The 24,981-nt window shown below is 46.8% G+C and overlaps 1 protein-coding gene across 1 annotated transcript; it reads left to right on the top strand.

Annotated features, from left to right (window-relative positions):
- Positions 1-7,618: 7,618 nt before the first annotated feature.
- LOC115825186 (adhesion G protein-coupled receptor B1-like) lies at positions 7,619-24,930 on the top strand. The gene is made up of 30 exons (XM_030788998.1): positions 7,619-8,336; positions 9,391-9,540; positions 9,650-9,739; positions 9,872-10,033; positions 10,260-10,424; positions 11,256-11,420; positions 11,562-11,726; positions 11,892-11,993; positions 12,127-12,233; positions 12,335-12,529; positions 12,725-12,793; positions 13,765-13,873; positions 14,259-14,402; positions 14,704-14,779; positions 14,892-14,994; positions 15,247-15,290; positions 17,248-17,374; positions 20,366-20,469; positions 20,627-20,729; positions 20,823-21,043; positions 21,148-21,214; positions 21,354-21,439; positions 21,612-21,783; positions 22,072-22,167; positions 22,284-22,320; positions 22,461-23,101; positions 23,510-23,539; positions 23,854-23,958; positions 24,344-24,394; positions 24,739-24,930. The coding sequence occupies exons 1-30, from the start codon at positions 7,619-7,621 to the stop codon at positions 24,928-24,930; spliced, it is 4,596 nt and encodes a 1,531-aa protein (XP_030644858.1).
- Positions 24,931-24,981: the final 51 nt, after the last annotated feature.

Below are 24,981 nucleotides of genomic sequence, written 5' to 3'. Positions count from 1 at the left end.
ATGCACAAATCATGCGCATTCTCAAAGCTTATGTTGACCTCTTCAACTATGGTGTGTGTGTGTGTGAGTGTGTGTGTATGTGTGTGTGTGCGCTGAGGCTTATGTGTCTGTCTTTGAGTGATAGCTGGATTTTAAGAAGAGCTGTTTAAGGACAAAGAGAGGACAGAGAGTGATAGACAGACAGACAGGCAGAGTGAGGAAAAGTCAGGAAGAAGGAGGGGGGGAGAGAGAGAGATAGAGATGGAGAGATGAAGAGAGATGGAGAGATGAAGAGCAGGTTATAGTAAGAGAGGGTCAGTGAGATTCGTTTGTGACCTTTCACCTTGCAGAATCCTAAACAGGTGTTTATCCATCCCGACCAAAGAAAGGGTTGTTAAAACAAAAACCAGTTCAGTCAGACTGTTGTGTGGAGAAGCGTCAGGTCCTGCAGTCTGACCTCAATATGAACCTCTCTGTGACTCCCAGCCAACTGCCTGAGACTAACTGTTGTGTTTTCTTTTGTTTCGTTTTGTTTGAAAGACTAGCAGCCTCTCTGTACTCAGTAAAGTAGAGGTAGATTTGTGGTCTAATTATCTTAATTAATTAATGCCCTTAATCAACTCTCTGTTCTCTCTCTCCCTCCATGTCCTCACTTTCTTTCTACATCCATCTCTAACTGCTGTCTTCCCTCTGTCTCCTCTGGTGCCCGGTGTTCTTTCCCACCCAGCGGGAGGCCGCGGTGGAGAGGCTGATTGCACCAAATCACTGGGTTTAAAAGGTTCTTTTCCAAATGACTGTTCGTGTGAGAAAAAAAAAACAAGTGTACATTTTACCGGAGTTTCACAGAGTTAATTTCAGGGTTACACAAAATCCGTAAACATCATTAAATGCTGCGTTTACTCGTTAAAGGGCGCTGGTTTCTGTGTTCTCCTAATGACGTTTATTCTTGTAAAATTATGTACACAAACGATTTAACATTCTCAGAATTATTTACCAGTTATTTACTCATCAGAATTAATTATTTAGTTTATGAATCTAGGAAACTTTTTTAATTATTTCCAACATCTAACCAATAGATATATCGGCGTTACTATATTTTTCTATTAAAACACGCCGTTAAAGATAACTTGAACACCGGACCGTAAGCCGTATAGGCCGTGACCGCGGTTTCAGGACCATGGACAGGGCATGATGTACTAGGGAGCGACAGACCAAAAGTAATCGCCTTGTTCAACCCATGTATGATTTTTTTTTTCCTGTTTTTTCTCCGAGGGTAGGTGGCAGGGGGCTTTGTGTTCTCGTCGGGCGATGAATCACACCTCAGAAGATGATAGATGGGCTAAGAGAGTTTCCTACCTGCCTGCCCGACCAAAGCACTTCCTCGGCCGATGAGTAATGCTGCACAAACGCATTAATCACCAGGCCTTTGTGTCTTTTTATACTACTTTTCTCGTGGATTTGAGAGGAAGCCAGTCGAAAGATGGGCGTCCACTCCCGTGGTTTTAGGCAGAATGAACGTAAGACCATCTGTTGTCCCGGTTTGTTTTATGTGGGGGGCGTGGGGTGTCATAAATACCTCAGAGTGTATTCATATATGTGGGCATGAAGACCCCTTGATGTGACTGATAAACTGATGCTTTACTATCCTCCATTACTACCGTCTGAGTGACGAGCATCTTCGGAAAACCCTGCGAGATTTAATATTTGTAAATACAATGAGGTCATTGCTTAAGATTCCAGAACACATGATCTTTATGTAACGTTGACTAATGTTGTCCGAGTTCTGCCTCTCACATACGCCCGCATAAGTCGTTTTTTTGGGGGGGGGGGTGCCTCTGCCAAGCTGCCGACTCAGTAGCTCATACGCCCACTCCAGGGTGCTCCCTCCTCTCTCTGTGTATGTGATAGTGAGAGGCACGCGCTCGCGGTGCACCCAGAGCCACCCACGGCTTGAGCAGAGGAGAGGAAAGGAGGGCTAGCACATGGAAATCCGCCGTGTCTGCCCTCCCTCTCCTTTTTTCTCCTCTCTCCCTCTCTTTCTAGATAGTTGCTGAGTTTTCTGATGGGGGGGGGGCGTGGTGTGTGGCGCTTGATATCTTTTGTACAATAATATATTGTAATAAGGCTGACAACTCACTGGTAATGAAGTTAACCTCACTTTGACATGTTTCTAAAGTTTATTGAGAGAAAAAAACATCTTTTACCCTTGGTCGCACAAGCAGGACCCCCAAAACCCATTACCCACCCACCCCAGCACCCCATTCACCCGGGCAATGCACAAGAAAGCATTCCAGCTGTTTGCTTGTTTACCGAAACTGTTCACTTCAGCAATGTGTATGACGATTAAATTCGCAAACGTGGCAGGTAATTACGGTGAACATAAGGGCTTGTGTTGTAATCCTATAGGGCAGCAACAGGACAATACCGGTGATGAAAGTGTTGACTGCCAACAGGAACCTCTGTCGCATTACGCTGTCAGTGACCCTCAGAGGCTGGTGTTGTTGTATCCCATGAGAGAGAGAGAGAGAGAGAGAGAGAGAGATCTGTGATGTCTTCTTTCCGGTTCCCTGCTCCTGCGTTCATCTGTGCGTAGTTTGGCGCTTACATCGTCTTTTTCTGCCTCTCTCAGTCTCTCTGTCAGCACCCTCCCCTTCCCTGAATGCGCGCGCACACACACACACACACCATAGTTCAGCTTCCCCCGCTCTCCCTCCCTCTTCGCGCTGTCTCATTCACTTCAGAGTGTGATCCACGCAAAGACTCCGCGCTCGCGCAAGGAGGGTGGGGCGGGGTAGAATAAATAGGTTGGAGAGCAGGCCACGAGGCACACTGAGACTGAAACCACTTGCAGTGCAAATAGACCACAAGCAAGAAGACTCCGAAGCCGGGAGTACAAGTACCAACAAAGATTTGGAGCTGATAGTCGATCGAAGAACGAACGTTTCTGCCTTGATTTGGTTTAACCAAGGTCTGCTGGAGCTCCGACAACCAATTCGGTCCTTTGGCTATAGCCAGTCCTCACTGGAATAGCTGCTAATAAAAGTTGGTAGTAAACTCTTTGGAGTTTGGTCAGAGTCGCTCAATCGCCATTTTGCTTGTGGAAGTGAAGTGCACTGAAACTTGGAATCGGTCTGCAAACTGAAAAACCGGGGTGTGGGACTGCAGCCTGGTCCAGCTGTCGACAAGCCTGGTCTCAGATTCATCAGCGATGGCATTCTGAAGAATTCGGAAGTTTTACAGAAGCAACCGAAGCTTGAAGGATCCAGCGCTTTCCGAAAACTGGATGGAGTGCGTAGCACTGAGCGTCTACGGAACTTTTTAAGTGAGTACATTATTGTACTGATGTGTTTCATGTGTTTTCGTTTCGTCTGCTCAAATGTACATGCGCTGCGTGTATGAACTAACTGCGCACTCACTGTCTGTGTCTGAGCAGTTACTTATAGTAGTAACAGCAACTTTCTATGCCACTGGGTGAGACACTGGAAAACGCTTCCAGGCAAACTGCTGCTTGTCAAATATAAACGCTGTGCAAGTTTAATGTGATTTCTTGGAGTTTGTGTGATGTGTTTCGTTTGATATGCTTTACACGTGTTTGGGTGACGCACAGAGTGTGTAGCTGTCCGTGGGTCTGTTGCAGCGTGTGTCAAACGGCGCGAAAAGTCCGTGTCCATGGTCCTGAAACGCATTCGCCACCACATTGCTTGACTGTTGTGGCTTTTGCAAATTATGTCGGGCTAAAATGATTTGTTTATTTCAGTCTTCTTCGCTAATGTGCGTAACTTGGTTCGCCGGGCATATCTGGAGTGTCGATGTCATTGTAATGCTTCAGAGTGGACAGAGAAACCGTCTTGCTCTGCACGGAAAACCAGTCAGTTCGTTTAGGTTTTAAACTCAATACTGGTGACGAACGGGCAAAGTAAGTAAGACTTGTTTAAGGACAGGATTCAAAGTGAGTCGAGCGCTGAAAGAGCTTACAGCTTTAGGACGTAAACTATCAACTGTATATGTATATGATAAACTGTATATGTACATGTATATTACAAACTCTACACGAACATTAAACGAGGAAACCTGCGAAAACGTCACAGAGAAACTCTCTCGGCTTCTGCTGATATAGTAATATTTTATGATCAGAACGTCCGAGCCTAGAACCACATAATGGAACAGTTAATGTGTTATATGTTTGTTTTGTTTTGTTTTGTTTTGTTTTTGTTTTTGTTTTGTAGACAGCAGCCATTCAACTTTGCCAGTTTCACTGAAAACAAATGCAACGCAGCTCAGAAATTCCACCTCTGCTTTGCACGATTATACAAACTTTGTCTTTCAGTGTCGTCGTATTTGTTATATAAAAAGAATGGCTTCAGATTATTTAAATCAGTTTCTCAGTAGTTTCGTACAAGAACGAAATGCTGAGCATTTTACCGGACATTCCGTAGTCCTTTTCGTTTCACAAGGTAGCCAGCTGAAGACGATGTATACGGTTTTCACAGTATTTGAATCAGAACATAAACCCAGTCACCAGGTACGACATTTCAACTGCTCAAGCTCTTGCTGCGCAGAGCAAAGTTAACTCTCGACACTCTTCAGTGGATTTACGATGCCTGCTGCAGGCTGATCGTTGTAGCATTTCTTAAACCGCATGATTTTGCCCTCACCTATTATTTAAAGCTCACTGCATTCGTTCCAGGGACTTAAAAACTACTTATTACAAAATTTGTTACTTTAGGTAACACAAACACAGATCCGTTCGGAGTTTAACTACTCGTGTCTGATCTGATTCCCGTTTGCGTAGCGATAAATTTGCCTTTAGACCCGCTCCTCTCGATAGAGTGTGTCACATTGGCAAATTCACGTTGCTTTTTGTTTTGAGGATCCTTTTTTTAATTTCACATTTACACCGACGCGGGTGCATGCATAATAACCAAATGTACCGCCAATTCTCAAAGCTCCTCAACTGAGAGACCGAGAGAGAGAGAGAGAGAGAGAGAGAGAGAGAGAGCGATGCTCTGCTGTTGCCACAGCAACCCAGATGACTACTCTTTGTAACACCGGTCACACAGTTCCTGTCCCCGTCTTCCTGCTCTACTCTTTTCTTTCACTCCCCGTCTCCCCGTTTCGGAGAGGCTGGGGGGTGAATAGAGACTTGATCGTCTCGGAGAGGCTGGAGGGTGAATAGAGACGTGGGAACTTGTTGAAACGCGCTCGCTCTATCCGGCAGAGCTGCGGGTTGAAAGCTCTTGTGTCTGTGCGCATCGCTAATTAGAGTTAATTGCACGGCTTACCTATTCATAACGCCATTAGCAGCTGCGCATGGACCTTCTCCGCGACGGATTTGTGTGTGCATGCGCGCGTGCGTGCATGCGAGCGTGCATAGTCTGGTCATACATCCAGTTCATAGAGACCAAATTAAAACGTTCTAAGCCGAGATTTAATGAAACTCTTAAAGAAACACTGACGCACTCTATTAATGATGCACAGGGAACGTCTGTCCTCTCGCTGTCTCGTGGCGATTGTCTCCATGTGTTTGCGCGTGGGCGTTCGCGTGCATGCAAGTATGCAGGGAAGACCAAAAACAATAGAAAGAACAGTGTAAGGCTGTCTGAAACTGTTTCAACATCTTCTTTCAGCGTTTATAGAAAGAGCCACCTGCTAATACTAAAACACAACTGTGACACACACACTGAAACTCGCTCTAGTCCCTCTCTCTCTCTCTCTCTCTCTCTCAAAAATTCCTCTGAAGCCAGAAAAGACTGGGTTAACGGTTGCCACGGCAGCGACTGGACTCAGTTTGCAGTGTTTCTCATGCTGCTTTCACTGTCTGTGTGTCAGATCAGTCAACTGGTCCACAGAAAGCAGCCCTTCAGCACAGCCGTGCTCCCAGCAGACTTTTTGTGATGCAGCTCTGAATGCAAATTCACAGACTTTTTAAAGGCCACACCGCTCGCCTTGTCTCTGAGGTTCTAGGGTTGTTTTTTTCAAGGTGTCGCAGGAGAAGTTCAAAAGAACAACCAGAGCAGAGCTTTGCTACCGACTCAGCAGAAACAACACACAGGCATCTGCTGCCAACTCACTTCTCCTTTCTCCGTATTCTAAATGCCCCACTTTCCCTCCTCTCACACACAAAAACAAGAGTTGTTTCCATAACAACCATCCACTTCATTGCTGCCTGGCTTTTAGAAACGAGAGAGGGAAAGAAGAAGAGAAAAGCTCTGTATTTGACAATGAGACCTAAGAACTTTTCGACCTCTCACTCTTTCACTCTCTCTGTCCAAAGAATATTATGATATAATCTGCAGATACGATATAACCCTGACATGGTATAATCCTAATATGATATAATCTCTTCCCTGCAACTGAAAAGAGAGAGTACAAGAATAGATAAAGAGATCTCTCTGGTTACAAAACTGAGAGCAACCTTTAACCCTCTCTGTTCAGAGTACATAAGGCATTCAGGTATAGACCCACTCTGTCAGGACTGAACATTATTGCCAGTGTGAACTGAACCTTGACTCATTACCAAACGTCAGCTCATGAGAACCCTTCCTCCAGGGGCACCACCGGCCCCACAGCACAGGGACAGGGCTGTGAGCTGGACCAATCCACACGCAGCTGTGGAGCAGTGATGCTAGTGGGAACAGGGTCCTCTCTTCAGCCCTGTCTGAGTGGAGCTGTTCATTACAGCCCCCAACCTGTGGACTGCACTGCCCTGCAATCACTCTCCTCCCTCCTCTCCTCCTCATCCATTCATCCCTCTCTCCTCTCTCGAGAGGGCAGATTCACTTCCCCCTTATTCTTCTCCAGCATCAGTTCCTTCACTGGAATCTCAGTAACCATGACAACAGCTGAAGGGGGCTGGAGTTCAGACAGCCTTTAACACAGAGGAGAGGAGAAAACGCAGGGAAACAAAAAGAAATTACAAAGCTATTCTTCTCAGTTCAGAAATCTTTCTAAAGAAAGCCCCGCGCCCACTCTGCCTTTCTCGCCGCAGTGAGTCAAAGTTCTCGGGAACACGTTCTGTCGGGGAGCGGCGTGTGCGGTCCGTGGGCGCGTGGCAGCGCGTCGTCGGGCGCGTCAGCGTGACGCAGGCTGCTGAGACACGTGTTGCCGCGTGGGAGGAGAAGCCGAGGCCCTGGAGGGAAAGCTCTAGAGAAGAGCTGTAATTATACACCCAGAAAAATATTACCGCGGCCACACAAACTCTCCAGCCGCTAATCAGGGTCACTCCACTCCGCAGCCAAGAGATCTGCTCCGGGGAAGGGGGGGGGGCAGCAGACCATGTGATTCTCACTTAAGATACTTACAGGACCTGATATTTAGTTAAGATGACAAATTAATGTGAAGTTATGACTGACATCTCCCTTAAACTGATCTCTGTCTTTTTCCTGGTGTGTGTGTGTGTGTGTGTGTGTGTGCGCATGTTTGTCTTTCATCCACAGGCTGACAGACATGGTCCACTGTCTGTATCAGTGAAGCATCAAACCCTCCATCCAAGATCCACTTAACAAACAAAAGAAGTAAACAAACAACCCACATTGAATACAGCAGAGCCACAGAAAGGCGGACTGTCAGGCAGAGTGTGAGGAAGACAGAGAAGAAGGAGAGAAGCATCGTTCACGTGATTCTTTGGTGAGGAGAGAAGATGGAGCGGAGGTTCCTTTCTTTCCCTGGCCTCTGCTTGGCCTTATTTGTGTTGGTGGGCGTGGCCGTGGCCACACCCTCAGGCCCAGCATCCGACACCTGTGCCACGCTGGAGCAGAGTCGATTCTTTGGCGTTTTCTCCTCCACGACCGCTCTGCCCTCCATGCCGTGCTCCTGGACCCTTCAGAACCCCGACCCACGTCGCTACACGGTATACATGAAGATCACCAAGCCCACCGAGTCCTGTGTGCCACGCCAGGTCCGCACCTTCCAGTTCGACTCCTTCCTCGAAACTTCTCGCACATACCTGGGAATGGAGAGTTTTGATGAGGTGGTTCGTTTGTGCGACGGCACAACCTCCGTGGCGTACCTGGAGTCCAGCAAACAGTTCCTCCAGCTCCGCAAGCTGCCCCCCCGCCCTGCCCTGCCCTTCACTGCCGCCGACCAACAGGAAGTGGAGGATGTGAGTGAGTTTAAGGCGGAGTTCCTGGTCGTGGGGAAGAGAAATCCCAGCATGCCCGCCTGTCAGATGCTGTGCCAGTGGCTGGAGAAATGCTTGGCGACCAGTACCCATGCCAACCCCTGCGGTATCATGGCAACCCCTTGCCAATGCTGGGAAACGCCCAAGAGGAAGGCGGGCGGCTGCTACAGAGGAGGAGTGTACGTGGAGAAATGTTTACCCGCCCTGAGAGACAGCAGCCGCGACGCGGAGATCATGAGTAAGTGTGTGTGTGTGTGTGTGTGTGTGTTCTCAACCTAAAGTTACACAGAGTAAGACCGTCTTCAGTAATTTGAAAAGTGTAATATTAGAGAGAGTGTGTGTGAATACCTCCTGTCTATCCTGGGGCTCTCACCTCAGGAGCCAGAAATGTGAAAAAATGAGTTGCTGATAAAGAAACTGGGGAACTGATTGAAAACCTGTCCCTGAATGTTCAGTAGTCATAAAGTGCTGATTTTACGGGCGCCCGTCTGAAGGAGAGAACAGGCCTCCCCTGCTCTCACAGACGCTGTCTGAGCAGCTGAATACACCAATGTTTTTCAAAACAATATTCAGCCCATTGCTGTCTCATGTCTGACCCCGAGCCGCCGCGCACCCCCAGACACGTCCAAATGTTAGGGAGAGTGAGACGCCGAACGATGTTTTAGCGCTTTACTCTTACAAAAAAACCCCGCTGGCTCCCAGGCACAGGAAATCGATTCTCGGCTCCCGTGGTTTCCATAGAAACCTGCCAGCCTCAGACAAAACCCGGTGCAGCGAACATGGTGGGAAGCGAAAGGTAAATTGAAAACATCGTCTTGAAGAGGAGCTGCCTCCCATGGTGCCCTGGCATTTCGCCGTTCAAAGCCACCCCCCTCGACTGTTTGTTTTTCTAGAATGTTTTTCTCTTTCATTCTCTGTCGAGACACAGTTCTTTTGCCCCGATAAAATCAGTCTCTTAATGAGGCCAAATGTTTGTGCAGCATACAACAGAAGCTTAAAGTCTCACAGAGTGAAAGTCATCTAACTTTGCTTTCCTCTGCTCTCCTCACTGCTGATTATGCAAGCCCTGTGACTGAGCATGCAGTTAGCCAGAATGTCCACAAGGTGTCAGCACAGCAAACTTTTACAAAACTGCGCTTTGGTTTTCAGTCTGTACCCTTCTGGAAAACAAACAAACAAACAAAAAACAGTCCCTAAACTTCACAGAACTGAAACAGATCACTGTACACTCACTGTCCTCCTGTGGAAACATTAAATGTATGTTTAACGAAAAACACTGTTTGACTTTGCAGGAGGCTGGAGCGGGTGGGGCCGCTGGTCAGAGTGCAGCACTGAGTGTGGGGGCGGAGTCCAAGTTCGCAGCAGGGCGTGTCACCCTGAAAACGAAATCTGTGAGGGTGTGGTCGAAGAGGGACGTTCCTGCAACCCACAGCCTTGCATTGGTGAGACTGGTTATCAATCACGGTTAACATCCAATGACTGCTCGCTGTGAGCGGCTGAGGGAGGGGCTTAAGAGCGGCATCTGAATGGTTGTGTTTTTTGATCTCTCAGGGAAAGTTCGCCAGCGCAGCCAAGCTCTGCGATCCATCGTCAGCCAAAAGAGAGACAACAAAGAGGAGGGCAGCCTGGCTCCTAAAACTGGTAAATACTGTCAGCTCACGGCCAGGAGTTCAGCACCAATGTTCCCCTCTAACAGATATTCAAGGGAAAAATAATAATAATCTATGACACTGATTTTGTGTGTGTGTGTGTGTGTGTGTGTGTGTGTCTCAGATGCCATGCAGGATGAATGGTCCTCTTGGAGTGCGTGTTCGGTCAGCTGTGGACAGGGTTGGCAAAGTCGGAGCCGTCTGTGTGTAACCTCATCCCACAGCACACAGTGTACCGGCCCTCTGAGGGAAAACAGGATCTGTAACAACACTGCCGTCTGCCCAGGTTAGAGCATGCACACACACATACGCACACACACACACACACACACATACACACACATACGCACATACGCACACACACACACAGACACACACACAGACACACACACACATACACACACACACACACACACACACACAGACACACACACACACACATGCATTACACTTCAGATCTTGCTTTACATCACACACTAACACATCTCTCTCTCTCTCTCTCTCTCTCTCAGTGGATGGAGCATGGGATGAGTGGGCGCCATGGAGTCTGTGCTCCTCCACCTGTGGGCGTGGTTACCGCGACCGTGTGCGTACCTGCAAACAGCCCCAGCACGGCGGGGAACCGTGCCGCGGCCCTGCTAAACAGACCAAGTTCTGCAACATCGCCGTCTGCCCCGGTGAGTCCTACGCCTGCGCGGTTAACACACGCGCACACACTGTGCCAAGACCCCTTTACACTCACAGCCCACTACTCACAGATGAGACTCTGACCAGATTAGAGGACAGGACAAATCGTATATCTCTGAGTGTTATCAAACTGCCCTGAGCTTCATCCACTCATTCTATAGATGTTTAGTCTAGAGTTAGATCATGTTCTTCTGCTTCACGCCTCTCATCAGACACTTTGAGCCTGTCTGCAGGTGTATATAGCACTTACAGCCTTTAGGGTGTAATTCTCTAATCTGACCACCAGGTGGTACTGTAGGACAGTTTATACAGTGTGTTTCTCCCAGTCCAATGTGGCAAAGAGGCAAGACAAATGATGAGCAGCCAAAAGAGTTTTCCATTACTTTGAGCATATTAAAGTCCAAAGAATAAATCAGTTAATTACATGACTGGTTCTGTTCCACTCGGGCTGGCGTTAGACAAGTCATCGTTATCACACCTTTTACGAGCTGAAGGGTTTTAATAATACTTTAATAATATAATATAGGTTTAATACAGCACACTCACGTATCGGCCCATTGTTCTGTTGCGCATTCACCCAGATACTCTCAGGTGATAGGTTACAGGAGTGAGGGGCGGTTCTTCAACGCTCAGAGGAACATACCGGAAAAGATGACTCGAGCCCAGCGTAAAAAAAAATCTAATTTGTGATTTGTGCTTTTCACAGATATGAATATTTCACAGACCACAAAACATTTTCGAATATCTGAAATAGTTCCCAGCCGTGTTGATTACAAGCCTGACTGTCTTATTCCTCTTTCTGTCTGTCTGTCTATGTGCAGTTGATGGATTCTGGAATGAATGGTCAGCGTGGAGTGCGTGTTCAGCCTCGTGCTCTAATGGGACCATGCAGCGGACCCGTGAGTGTAACGGACCGTCTTACGGTGGTGCTGAGTGCCGGGGCGACTGGCTGGAAACCAGCGGCTGCTTCCTGAGAGAGTGCCCAGGTAAGAGCTGCCTCCTGAGGGAACGCCAATGTCAGAGCTCTCTTCAGCTCTACGTCACAAAAACCTCAATGCCACAGGCACTGAGTGCACACTGTGATTTCTCAGTTTAATTGCGCAACTCTTTGTTCTGTCGCCCTCTAGTGGATGGGAGGTGGTTGTCTTGGAGCTCTTGGAGCACTTGTTCGAGGACCTGTGGAGGTGGCACCCAACAGAGACAGAGAGTGTGTGAGGGCCCGTTCCATGGAGGCCAGTCGTGTGTCGGTGATAAATCTGAGTCCAAACAATGCAATGAGAAGAGATGCCCTGGTAAGAGGCTTAGATCTTTTCTAGAAAAAATACCACAGCTTTCCATATAATTTGTAATCGTATTTCAGACTCATCTGTGCTCTGAGGCGCATTAGGATCTGCATTACTGAGCTGAGCGTATCAGTTGGCATGAAAATGAATTGGGTGGATGGTTGTTCCCTGCAGAACCCCATGAGATCTGTCCTGAGGAGAACTATGGCAGTGTGGTGTGGAAAAGAACCCCTGCTGGAGACACAGCGGCCGTGCCCTGCCCCGCCGATGCCTCAGGTACGCTCACACAGCCACGCCTCAGTCAGAGCCCGGTACCTTCGGCGCGGGTCGTCACCTGGCTCGCTGTTTGCCAACGCTCTGTTTTTACCGTCCAGAGAGAATGAAGCCCTGTTTTCTGTCTCTGCTCCAGGGCTGGTTCTGAGGAGATGCACTCTCGACGCTGTCGGCCTGGCCTTCTGGGAGAATCCAACGCACATCAAATGTGTCTCTAAAGTTTACGAGAACATCCAGGAGCTGGTGAGTTCAGAGTTCTGAGGCTAATGAAGCTAATGAAAAGGTCCTGACTTTAGACCATCCACGAAATGAACGCACGGCGTCACGTCCTCTGTCCCCCTCAGAGCCGAGAGCATGTGTCCAAAGCCGAGAAAGGTCTCCTGGTGGACGGGGTGTCGGACGCTCTCTCCAGACTGAGGATGACGTCCGACGAAGGCACCAGGTACAGCGGAGACCTGCAGGCCGTGATGGAGGTTCTCAGAAACACCACGGGGATCTTCAGAGGCGCTGGCTACAGCCTCAGCAACGCAGACGTGGAGGTAAAACCCGCCGGCCTCTCTGCCGAACCAGACTTAGTCAAGTTCCCCCGTTTTTCAGTTTCAATACAAACAAATAGTAAGACAATGGTTCAGACAGTTGGTAGAGAGATTTTCAACTTGAATGAACGTGACGGGGTCTTGTTTGGATTCATTTTTTTTTGTTTGTTTGTTTTTCTCATTTTCTGTCTAAAACAGAACTATGCACAGACCATTAGCAACTTACTGAAGGAGGAGCACCGTGACAAATGGGAGGAAGCACAGTTGGTGAGTTTGTGAAACTTGTTTGTTTTTTGTGTGTGTGCGTATCTGTGTGTGTGTGTGTGTGTGTCCCAAACCAAACTTCACTCTTTCATATTATCACCTCAGGCCATTCACACTGTTATGAGAGCACATTAGGCAGAGAAAAAAAAAAAGCATAGCACATTTTCTGCGAGAGAAACTTCTCAAGTGCAGCTCAGTGCAGAGCATGTGTTACACTCTCTCTGTCAATGTTAAAATGTGTTATATCTAAAAGAGGCTCGGACGCAGTGTTCTCAGGCAGGCTGCGCTTGCTGGGATCACATGGGCATGTCTGAGTCAGCCAACCGTGGAGGACCGGGACACATTTTAAACGCTAATTGATTTTTCTCAGAAATATGATTGAGTCAGAGTTTTATTTCTGGAGCAAATCAAGCAGAAACTTTACCAAGACACATAGCGAAGAGGTGAAAACCGGCAAACCTCCCGCACGGCCGTTTCCCTATTCAGCCCGCGGGGTCTGAAGGATCCGCTTCAAGAACCAGAGAAGAAAAACAGTGAAACAAAGAGAGAAAAAGAGACATAGAGAGAAGGGAGGGGGGGCTTTACAACACCCACACAGCAATCTGTGCGTTGTCATGGCAGCAGATGGACAGCAGTGGTTGTATAGACAGTGGAGGCAGAGAAATACACACCTTGCACCCACATTGCAGAGTCTGTGCGTCAGAGAGACGCGTGAGATCCTAGTGTAGCGCACACTCACACAGAGATGTAAGTCAGCATCTCCATTTATGGCGCTAAGGAAGCCGTGAGACATACGTACTCTTTGACTGCATCATCCATTCAGAGCCTATAGTTAGTCTGCATTCACACAGAAACGCTCTCCACATGACCTGGTCTTATTCCTCTCATACAAGGCAACAAAACTAACTTAATTCTTCTAGTTGTTTAAATTTTTTCTTTCTCTCTCTCCCTCCCTCTCTCTCTCTCTGGAACAGATGGGAGGAAACGTTAAAGAATTTTTCAGCCTGGTGGAAGACTTTATTGACATGATCGGGAAACAGATGAGAGATTTCCAGGACATTTATGAAGTGACGGAGAACTTTGGTGAATAAACATTCTTTCTCTGTCTCCACTGAAGCACAACAACACACACAACGCATACAGTGCTCAGTATGCTCTACTGTTTGACTGTGTTTGTTTGTTTGACTGTTTGTTTGACTGTGTTTGTTTGTTTGACTGTTTGTTTGACTGTGTTTGTTTGACTGTGTTTGTTTGTTTGACTGTTTGTTTGACTGTGTTTGTTTGACTGTGTTTGTTTGACTGTGTTTGTTTGACTGTGTTTGTTTGTTTGACTGTTTGTTTGACTGTGTTTGTTTGACTGTGTTTGTGTTTGTTTGTTTGACTGTTTGTTTGACTGTGTTTGTTTGTTTGACTGTTTGTTTGACTGTGTTTGTTTGTTTGACTGTTTGTTATCATGTTCTCTTGGCAGAACTGAGCATCCAGAAGCGTCCCAAGGCCATGACCTCAGACGTGACCTTTCCCATGAAGGGCTGGAGGGGTATGATGGACTGGGTCCGAAACTCAGAGGAAAAAATCACAGTGACCCGCAGTGCGCTTAACCTGGACCTGCCAGGTAACACACACACACACACACACACACACATACACACACACACACACACACACACACACACACACACACACACACACATAACACACACACACAAACACATACACAAAACACACACACACAAAACACACACACACAGACACACGCACACACACATACACACACAAAACACACACACACACACACAAAACATACACACACACACACACACACACACACACAAAACACACACACAAAACATACACACAGAAGAGTCCTGCCAGTTTAAGCCAGTCTCCTTTAAAATGTTTCTCTTTTTTTGCAGAAGCTGAGGAGAGTACTGGTTTTGTGACTGGCATTGTGCTCTACAGAAACCTGGGTCCCATTCTGTCCCTGCAGAGGTAAGATCACACACACACACACGCACACACACACAGTGCCAGAACGTTTTTTTGTCTGATTGTGTTGTGGTCTGACAGTAAACGTCTCTCTCTCTCTCTCTCTCTCTCCCAGTAACACTACACTGCTGAACTCTAAGGTGGTTACTGTAAGTGTGAAGCCAAACCCAGGTTTCCTGGCCTCCCCAGTCGAGATTGAGTTTCCCCACCTTCACAATGTAAGATATCAGTCCACCCCGCCTCTCTCCCTCTCTCTCATTCTGTGTCAGTAACAGTCAGAATGTTAGATGGCTGTCTGTAGTGTGCCAGGTGACATAGAGGAGTGTGTGTGTGTGTGTGTGTGTGTGTGTGTGTGTGTGTGGAGGTGGCTCTTGTTAAAGTGACTGAACGTTGATGAATGTTTCTATCATGTGACATGGGGATCTGCCTCTAAACACTTACAGTTCTCTCATTACCCCCTCCCCCCATAGGGCACAATGAATGAAACCTGCATCTCCTGGGACGAGAGCGAGAGGTGAGTGTAGTGATTATGTAAATAGACAGACCATTAAAACGGTGTGTTACTGTAACAGTGGCACAGAGGGTGATGGAGCTCCTGCCCACGTATGGTGTGTGTGTGTGTGTGTGTGTGTGTGTGTGTGTGTAGGCAGAGGTGTCTGAGGTGTATGAATATGAAGGTTAGCAGGCCATTTGGCTCTAACACTGTAGCTGTTCAAAAAGGGCACACACACACACACACACACACACACACACACACAGGCTTTAGCAAGCTATTTGTCATCAGATAATCAGATCAAAGTCATGCTGTCACTTCTCCCCCAGACCAAACCAGCAGCAGCAACACCTTCCCCTGCATCACACAGCAAGAGCACAGTGCCCTCTAGAGGACAAATAGAGGAGCAGCTCCTCACATAACTACCCTTCCTAACTGCGCACAACAGTGCAGTTCAGTGTATCCTCTCACACACGCACGCACACACACACACACACACACACACACACACAAGCCTCTAAAACACACAGTGCAGTGCATTCATTTACATCACCATTCCAGCCAGGCAGGCCCAGCCAGACAGACACACAAAGCGTGTGGTCAGAGGAAATGTAATGAAGCCCAGCCACTGCAGGACCCTACAGAGACATCATATCCCAGTCAGCCTCACAGGCGGAGGGGAGGCAGAGTAGAGAGCGGAGCATGTTTGGCACAGAGCAGTATTGACTCTCCTCGTGGCACTGCTAACCTGTAACATTAACTGTAGATTGATCAGGACTCAGGTTGGACTGGGCACTGCATTCTTCACACTGATACTGATAGTGTCCTCAGAGCTCAGCGTAACTTACTACACAGTTCACATGTCTAGTCTAGGGATTTTAACACACTCACTGCCCTCACGGTCAGAGAACAAAACCTTTGGCGAAGTGAGCCACGGACCAAGCCATCAGGAGGAATACTGAGACATCTGTTGATGGGTTTCCCCCTGCTGGTGTCTGACTTATAACTTCCACTCACACACACACACACACACACACACACACACACACTGTGGTGCGGGACTGGCACAGGCACCGGCATAGGACTGCCCCTGTTTACTGTGTCCTTTTCCCCTTACAGTTCACGCCATTCCCTCTCACTCATTCTCTCTGCTCTCTCTCTCTCTCTCTGTCCTTTACTCTGAGAGATTCATCCCTCGCTCCATGGGATGCTGCATGAGGTCATCCAATATCCTTCCACATCAACCAGTCGCCATGGCAACACTGGTTGTCAATGGCCTGGCCCTCTTTTTCCTTCTGAAAAGAAAGGATGATGGCAAACTTTTAATGAACAAGGAGAAGGCTATGAATACTTGTGTTCTTTGGGCTCTGAGTTCTCACTCAATCTCTCACACTGAACACAGAGTTCTCACTCAGTCTCTCACACTGAACACAGAGTTCTCACTCAGTCTCTCACACTGAACACAGAGTTCTCACTCAGTCTCTTACACTGAACACAGAGTTCTCACTCAGTCTCTCACACTGAACACAGAGTCTCTTGGGCTGACAGTCAGGATGAGTTTGGACATATAAGTCAAGCTGTCCCTCGTGGCTATTCTTATTCATTCTATGAAAAATAACTGAACTTCTGTTTGAAATGTATTCTTGATTTTTAACCTGTGCGATCGACTTGGTCATAAACTATGGATCAGAACTGTGGAAAATATTTTGAACAATTCCCATACTGAGGAAAATACATTATTAGAAGAAAAACGCACTGATTTGTGTGCACAGTTCTTGTTGCGTTTCGGTCATTGCGCAGCGCACAGGAAGAGTGACACAGTGAACTGCTCTAGGATTGAAATTAAATGTTCAGAGCATGCGAGTGAGAGGCGTAAACCCCAGGGGAAGGCTTGAAAGAGGTTAATTTGAGCCATTTTGTGTGAAAATGTTCTCTTGTCTCTAAACGCGCTGCTCCGTTTCGCTCTGCCTCTCAACAGCTCGTCGCTGCTTGGATCGTGGACTGCGCGTAGTTGCAGAGCGCTCCCCGTCGACTCCTTCAGAACCAAATGCGTGTGTGACGGACTCTCCACCTTCGCCATTTTAGCGCGGCCAAATCCTGATTCGGTAAGTCCAATTCTTATGCGTTTTCGTTGTCCGTTGCTGGAAAAGTACATTTCTGTGTTGGCGGAGGCGAAATGTTAAAAACGTAGGCGTTGTTTTTCATGTGTGAGCTGTGCCTCTCTCTCTTTGTGTTGCTATGTGCAGGTGCCGTTGAGTGCCGCTTTGATCGCTTAAACCTGTTAATGATATGATTAAACACATAAACGGAACATTAGATCAAATGACAGTCGAGAAAAAAGATAAATTGGTCTCATTTGAAACCGATCAGTCATCTTGTTTTGATAAACATTGGTTTAACAACGGATTGCAGAGGGTGGATTTTTTTTTCAACGACATGCAATGTAACTCGTACATGTTTGCATGTTTTAATAGTCAGTTATTGATTCGTAAGAAGAGATGTGTGTGGTTTTAATCAATCGGGGGAGAACATTACGTGGAAATAACTGGTGTCGAAAACAATGAAACGCTCGACATCGCAGTCATTTCTCCCCGAGGCTAGCCTTTTGAAATTAGGTTTACGGGAATTTGTCTGAGTCTTTCTCTTTCTCCGACCAGAATTTTTTTTTTTTACTAATATCGTTTTAGCATAGCCTGTAAGATTGCCCTTTCCGTTAAATGGACAGTTTTTTAACATGGTATTGACTGGCTTTGACAAAATGTTCCAGTACATCTACTTATTCTTATGATCCCTGTCATTATTACAGTCTTTATTTTATTCTTTATTTATTTTCAGAAATAAACAACTGTTTTTGCGCAGAGGCATTGTGCCTGTATTTGGGCATTCTCCTTGGCGGAGACAGTCTTTATTTTATTCTTTATTTCTTTTCAGAAATAAACAACTGTTTTTGCGCAGAGGCATTGTGCCTGTATTTGGCCATTCTCCTTGGCGGAGACAGTCTTAAGTCTTTATTTGATTGGAAGGTGCCTCTAAAGCATTTTGCTCGCCAGTTGCCTTAGCAACGGCATCTGCAGCGCGCGTACTGTGTGTAAGATTCTGGTTTCTGTGGAGTAGAGAAAAAAAGCCCCCCCTCCGGCAGAAAAAAACGAGTTTTTTCGATGCTGTGGACTTTGCTGCCGCAGAGTGTGTTTTATAACACACAGCAGATGAAATTCTTATTACTTTACACTGCACGGAGTTTAAGACATTCTGACTTGATAAAATGAAGGAATGTAACATGAATGAATTGGGGAGAGAGGGGCGGATGTTTTTGAGAGACATAGCTGAAATGTGGTTGTGTTTATGTCTGTCAGTCTGTCTGTCTGCACGTACAGTATCAGCTCTGCGACCCACTCTGTGTGTGTGTGTGTGTGTGTGTGTGTGTGGTTGATTGGATTAGTTCCTCTGTGGTGTATATGAGAGTGAAGCAACAGCGCCCCCTTTAGTCACATCTCAACCCTCCCCCCAAGGAAACACCCGCTGCACCGATCAGTCCTATAGCATCTGCCCATATCAATTCCTCATTACCCCCCCCCCCCCCCCCCAGGCCAGCCAGCCAGCCAACCACCCCCCCATCCTAACTAGACCCCAGTCATATTGCCCCCTCTCCCTCACTCAGCTAACGCAAACACACACACACACTGTGTTTGATGTGTGCTGTAGATGATCTTAATACTGTTTTCCTGTAAAACTGTGAAATCACTGCCTGGGAGACATAGACACTGAGATAAAGAGAGAGAGAGAGAGAGAGAGAGAATCACCAGACAGATATGTATTTTCTCTCCTCTCTCTCTACATATACATTTATATATGTATAAATAAATGTATATGTATACACACACACACACACATATATATATATATATATTTATCAAATTAGTAAAAGGAAGAGAAAAGGACAGACATAGACATGTATAAATATACTATATATGTCCTTTTCTCTTTCCTTTGCTTATTGGATACAGTCTGTTCTGTTTCCTGTTTGACCAGTGCAGCTGCTCTAATGAAGGAAGCTCTCCCATCATCCCTGTTTAAATGCCTTTAACAGTCAGTCAGAGCCTCTCTCTCTCCGAACTCATACTCCTCCCTGGCACTGGGGCCCTGCCTGGCCTGGATTTTCAGTTTTGGGGTAAAGTTAAAAAAAGCACATTCAGTCTGTCAAGGACAAAAGAGGGACTTTTAACTGGGTCACAGTCTCTGGATTAATTTTCTACTCCCACCCAGACAGACCAGAGACTATATTAAAGAAAAAGAAAAAAAGTAGGAAGAGTCTGGCATGATTGTCTTTATACGTGCACCAGAGTCTAGATTTACTCCTCAATAAAGAATAAAAGTTTATTCATCTGAAGTGATGGAACCCAATTCAGTCATGGAGGGAAGAGCAATTGGAGGGAAGAGCAGTGGAGAGGAGGGAGATAGAGGTCTGGACCTTGTGTGTGTTGGGGGGCGGGGGTGGGGGTGCAGATGTTGGCATGGCTCAGTAGCACAGGGAGGGTTCCATGCCAGGGCTGTGCCCAGACATGGCCATTGGCACAGACTAGGCACTTGGCTGCTGCTGTTGCACAGCGGCTGCCTGATAAATGGAGAGGTGAGAATCGCCCACCTGTCGACATCACTCCAGGACACACACACACACATATACACACACACACACATCACTCCAGGACACACACAGGCTCATACACACACACACACACACACATATACAAACACACACACACAGGCTCATACACACACACACACAGGCTCATATACAGCTGCAGGGAAACAGTAGTGTTTTCAGCTGGAGAGGTGGAGAAGCAGTGGGGGTGCTGATGGTGTAGTCTGGTGGATGTACAGTGTTGGATTGTGGCTGATTCCAAACATGAGCAGTGAAACTGTGTCGGCTCTGTGTGTCTTCCTGACCTTCAGATCTCTTTCCCTTACAGCAAGCCTACTTCTGTCAATCAAACGCCACACACACGTACACACTCACACACACACGTGCGGGCTCTGGGTGTCTGCAGTGGTGTGTCTAACGCGTGTGTGTTTGTGTTTTTTCTCTCGTGTCTCTGTAGATGATGGATAAGACACTGCTTCCCTCCGTGACTCTGATCGTCGGCTGCGGCGTCTCCTCTCTCACGCTGCTCCTCCTCATCATCATCTACGTCTCCGTTTGGAAGTAAGAGCCTGTGAAATAAAACACACACACACACATAAGCCATGCCCTGACACACCAGCACACTCAGCTGAAAGATAAATTGAGTGTTTGAAGTTAAAGTGCTGTTGTTCTTGTCCTCACGTTCCTGTTCTCGTTTTTCTCTTGTTTTGTCATTCAGGTACATTCGCTCTGAGCGGTCTGTCATTCTCATCAATTTCTGCCTGTCAATCATCTGCTCTAATGCCCTCATTCTGATTGGTCAAACTCAGGCTCGCAATAAGGTATGATATCATCTGACCACACCCCCTATGTAAAGAATATCCTTGAGGTTGATTACAGACTGAACATCTCTCTCTCTCTCTCTCCCCCTGTAGGTGATGTGTACTCTGGTTGCTGCTTTCCTGCATTTCTTCTTTTTGTCGTCTTTCTGCTGGGTGCTGACGGAGGCATGGCAGTCATACATGGCGGTTACTGGGCGTTTGAGGAACCGTATTATTCGTAAGCGCTTCCTGTGTCTGGGCTGGGGGCTTCCTGCCCTGGTCGTGGCTGTTTCAGTGGGCTTCACCAAGGCTAAAGGATACGGCACTGTCAACTAGTGAGTGTCTTCTCTTCACCGCTTTCATTCTCCCTCTCTCTCTCTCTCTCTCTCTCTCTGCGTTACACCTATAACCATATGAAATCTGTTTTTCTCCTCTTTAGCTGCTGGTTGTCTCTGGAAGGTGGCCTTCTCTACTCATTTGTTGGACCTGCTGCAGCTGTCGTCCTGGTAAATAAAACTCAGTCCTTATCTCAGTTATCATAACTACTGTGTTTACATGGTTTTGTCCAGTGTAAGAAAACTGACAGTGAAACTGTGTCACTGTGTCTAAATGTCACTAAGCCAGTGTTACTGTGTGGTCTTACAGGTGAACATGGTCATTGGTATTCTGGTCTTCAACAAACTCGTGTCCAAAGACGGCATCACTGACGTGAAACTCAAAGAGAGAGCTGGGTGAGAGAGTAGTTTCAGCCACGACACAAAAAACCTCAAACAAGATTCTCTCAGAAATAAAATAAAAAACTCAAAAACTCAGACAAGATTCTCTCAGAAATGACAATTGAATAAGGGTTGATGCACAGAGACGGCCTTTCACGTGTATGACCAGCTGTCTCCTGTTGAACAGGGCGTCTCTGTGGAGTTCCTGTGTGGTTCTGCCTCTCCTGGCTCTCACCTGGATGTCTGCGGTTCTGGCCATTACCGATCGTCGTTCCGCCTTGTTCCAGATCCTCTTCGCTGTCTTTGACTCGCTGGAGGGATTCATCATCGTTATGGTTCACTGCATCTTACGCCGAGAGGTGCGTTACAACAAATTAACTATTCACAAGTTATAACAAATGACTATAACAAGTCACTCATTGCCAGATCATGAAGAGCAGAGGAAAGCGTAAGAAAGAGAAATGCGTCGGAAATATACTCCTCATACTGATGACAGAGCAATGGTTTCTTTCATAGAAATAAAATGACAAGAGAATATAGTCATTATGCGAATGTAAGCTAGCATGTTTGGGCTAACAGGGGAATGGACAGAGGGTTTGAAGTTTATTGTGTTTTATTGATTGTGTTTTGCTGACTGTGCTTTGTAGGTTCAGGAGGCGGTTAAGTGCAGGGTGGTTGATCGTAAAGATGATGGAAATGGCGATTCAGGCAGTTCCCTCCAGAATGGGCACACCCAGCTAATGGTCAGTCCTCTCACCACGCTGTGTTAGCATTAGCAGTGTTCATTTGACAAGTCAACCTTAAGCCTTTACAAATACTTGATGGGTTTTTTTTCTTCTTTTTGTCTGTTTTTCTGCAGTCTGACTTTGAGAAGGATGCTGATTCTAGCAGACCAGGTGAGAAAAAAAAAAAACCAGCCTCACTTTATCTCTGTAACTCTTTATCCCTGTTTGGTTGAAATTTTGGCTAATGTTAGCATTCACAAAACTTTGCTTTTGGACATAACCCTGACCCCCCGTTGCTCTCTCCTAAACAGGAGGCATGAAGAGTTCCTCTGAGGAGAAGATGCCCCCCCCTCAGATGCCCCTACCCATGGGCCCAAATTTCCACACCCTCCCTGCCAACACCAGTACCAAGGGCCACATGCAGGCCGTGCCTGACTACTCCAGCCACACGCTGACACTGCGCCGTGAGAAGGGTCGCGGGTTGGACCCGGCCTGCGGGAAGCCCGTCTACGTGTGTGACAGCGAGCTTTTCAAACAGCTGGACGCGGACCTGGCCCGTGGACAGGCCGAGGGAAGCGCTCCCGACGGCAGCGGCTACGTCCTTATGCCCAACACCACGTCCACGCTGCGGTCCAAACCCAAAGACGACTCTTCTGCTGCCACAAAGTACAACATCAGTGTGGAGCAGCTTCCCCAGACACGCCTGGTCCAGCTGGGTGGGGCCTTCGCCGAACCCCAGGCCAGTTTCGGGATGAAGTCTCTGCCTGCCGACCGTGTTAGCGTCTCGTACTCTGAGCGTGATTCGCCCATCCAGAACCTGCACAACATCTCCAGCGAAAGTCACATGACCAGCAGCCTGGGCGACACCTTCGACTCAATGAACTCCATGATGTCGAAGAGCGAGACCATTTCCACGCTGTCCATGAGCTCACTGGAGGTAGGAGGCAGAATGGCGTGGTGGTCGTTGTAGAATAGCTGTAATGTATAAATAGGGCATTTAGAGTAGGGATTAAGGACATGCTTGTTGAAAGATTTTGAATATATTAAGAAGTTAAAATATTTGTATCCAACTGCTGCAATGGACTGGCGACCTGTCCAGGGTGTTTCCCCGCCTTTCACCCAATGAACGCTGGGATAGGCTCCAGCACGCCCCGCAAACCTAATTAGGATAAGCGGCTTAGAAAATTAATAAATGAATGAATGTATCTAACTCACCCGTAAATACCATGAGAAACAAATCTCCCAACATCTTTTTTATTTCACCTTAATGCAATTTAATTCACTCATGGATGTAATTGCTTGTTTCACTTCACTTCAGACTAAATATCATGATTTTTCCATCTGTTCTTCACAGAGACAGAAATCCCGTTATGCTGAGCTGGACTTTGAGGTAATTACTTATTTCATGTATCTGAAATAACATAAAAATACCTGTACAGTCACACTGGGTTTAAATGATGCTGGAATGTGGAGCCACTAGCTATTTCATTGTTTGTGTCGTTCAGGCAGAATGACATGCTTTATGTAGCCTGCCAGGTATTAGCTACAGAAAGCCTGATATTTATTTGGATTGGTGCTAATCTGACAAAAACAATCAGCATGCGTGATGAGTGACAGCAGTATGAACAAGTTTGTTGCTACGGTGATAAAGTTCTTATCAAATGGCTGATGGGATATCTGTTCTTTGTTTTATGTTCCATGTAGAAGATCATGCACACACGGAAACGCCACCAGAACATGTTCCAGGATTTGAACAGGAAATTACATCATGCAGAGAAGGACAGAGAGTCACCCGCCTCTGACAGCAAGGTAACAAATAAATAAAAATTTATGAACAAACAAATCAATCAGTCAAAAAAAAAAAAAGGCAGGGGTAATGTTGTTTTTTCTGTATTTAAAAGAGAAACAAAGTGACAGCAAGGTGTAGGACTTGTTCTGGTTGGAAAGCTCAAGGAACCAAAAGACCCGATTCTGTCAAAAATGCAGCTCTCAGAACTTAAGCCTGATTACACGTAGAGCAAAAACGAACCAATTTCTATCAACTCATGAATCAGACCATCCTAGTGAAAGTCTTTTAAATCAAAACCACTCCTGCGGAGAGACTGAAGCGTTCTCCGTGTCTCTGTGCTTTAATATGGAAATGAGACTGTTATGTTTGTAAAAGGTCATTAAAAGAATCGTTTCTTTTTCACAGTCTGTAAGATGGAGCGTATCTTCTGGAGGAAGCGACAAAACCAACCACAGCGTAAGTATCATTTATCATGTGTCTTTAGTCTTAGCAAGAAATAAATGGAACATTCCCTGCTCTCTACTGAAATGTTTGCATGAGGCTAGTTAAATAGAATGATTTGACTCTCATTGTTAATATAGCAGTCAAGTGCTAAGCAGCTGTGTTAATGTAAGCTCACCTCCACATCTTTAAACCATTAAAATTGGTAATCACCCATTTAGGAAGTCTTAGACTATTTTTTAGGCTTTGTATGATCTTAAAGGAACAACACAGTACCCTCACTGCTGTGAGAAGTGGTAGGACCGACTCGGGTATGATCTTCAGCAACTAATCCTCTTCTCGCTTCTCCTCTTCTCCAGGACAAGCAGCAGATGCCAGGGCCGTGGGATGGTGCTCCCAGATCACAGCACTCACCTCCCGCATGGGTCCGCAAGGATCTGGAACCTCTGCAACCATCTCCTCTGGAGCTTCAGGCGGTGGAGTGGGAGAAGGCTGGCACCCCCATTCCCCTCGTGGGCCAAGACATAATCGACCTACAGACCGAGGTGTGAGATGGAGCTTGGAAGGCATCTTTTTGCACCTCGGTCAACTTTTGGTTTGGG

The sequence above is a fragment of the Chanos chanos genome, chromosome 12, assembly GCF_902362185.1.
Source record: "Chanos chanos chromosome 12, fChaCha1.1, whole genome shotgun sequence".
NCBI lineage: Eukaryota > Metazoa > Chordata > Actinopteri > Gonorynchiformes > Chanidae > Chanos > Chanos chanos.
The sequence above is the reverse complement of the archived record's forward strand: the minus strand, read 5'-3'. Positions and strand labels throughout refer to the sequence as shown.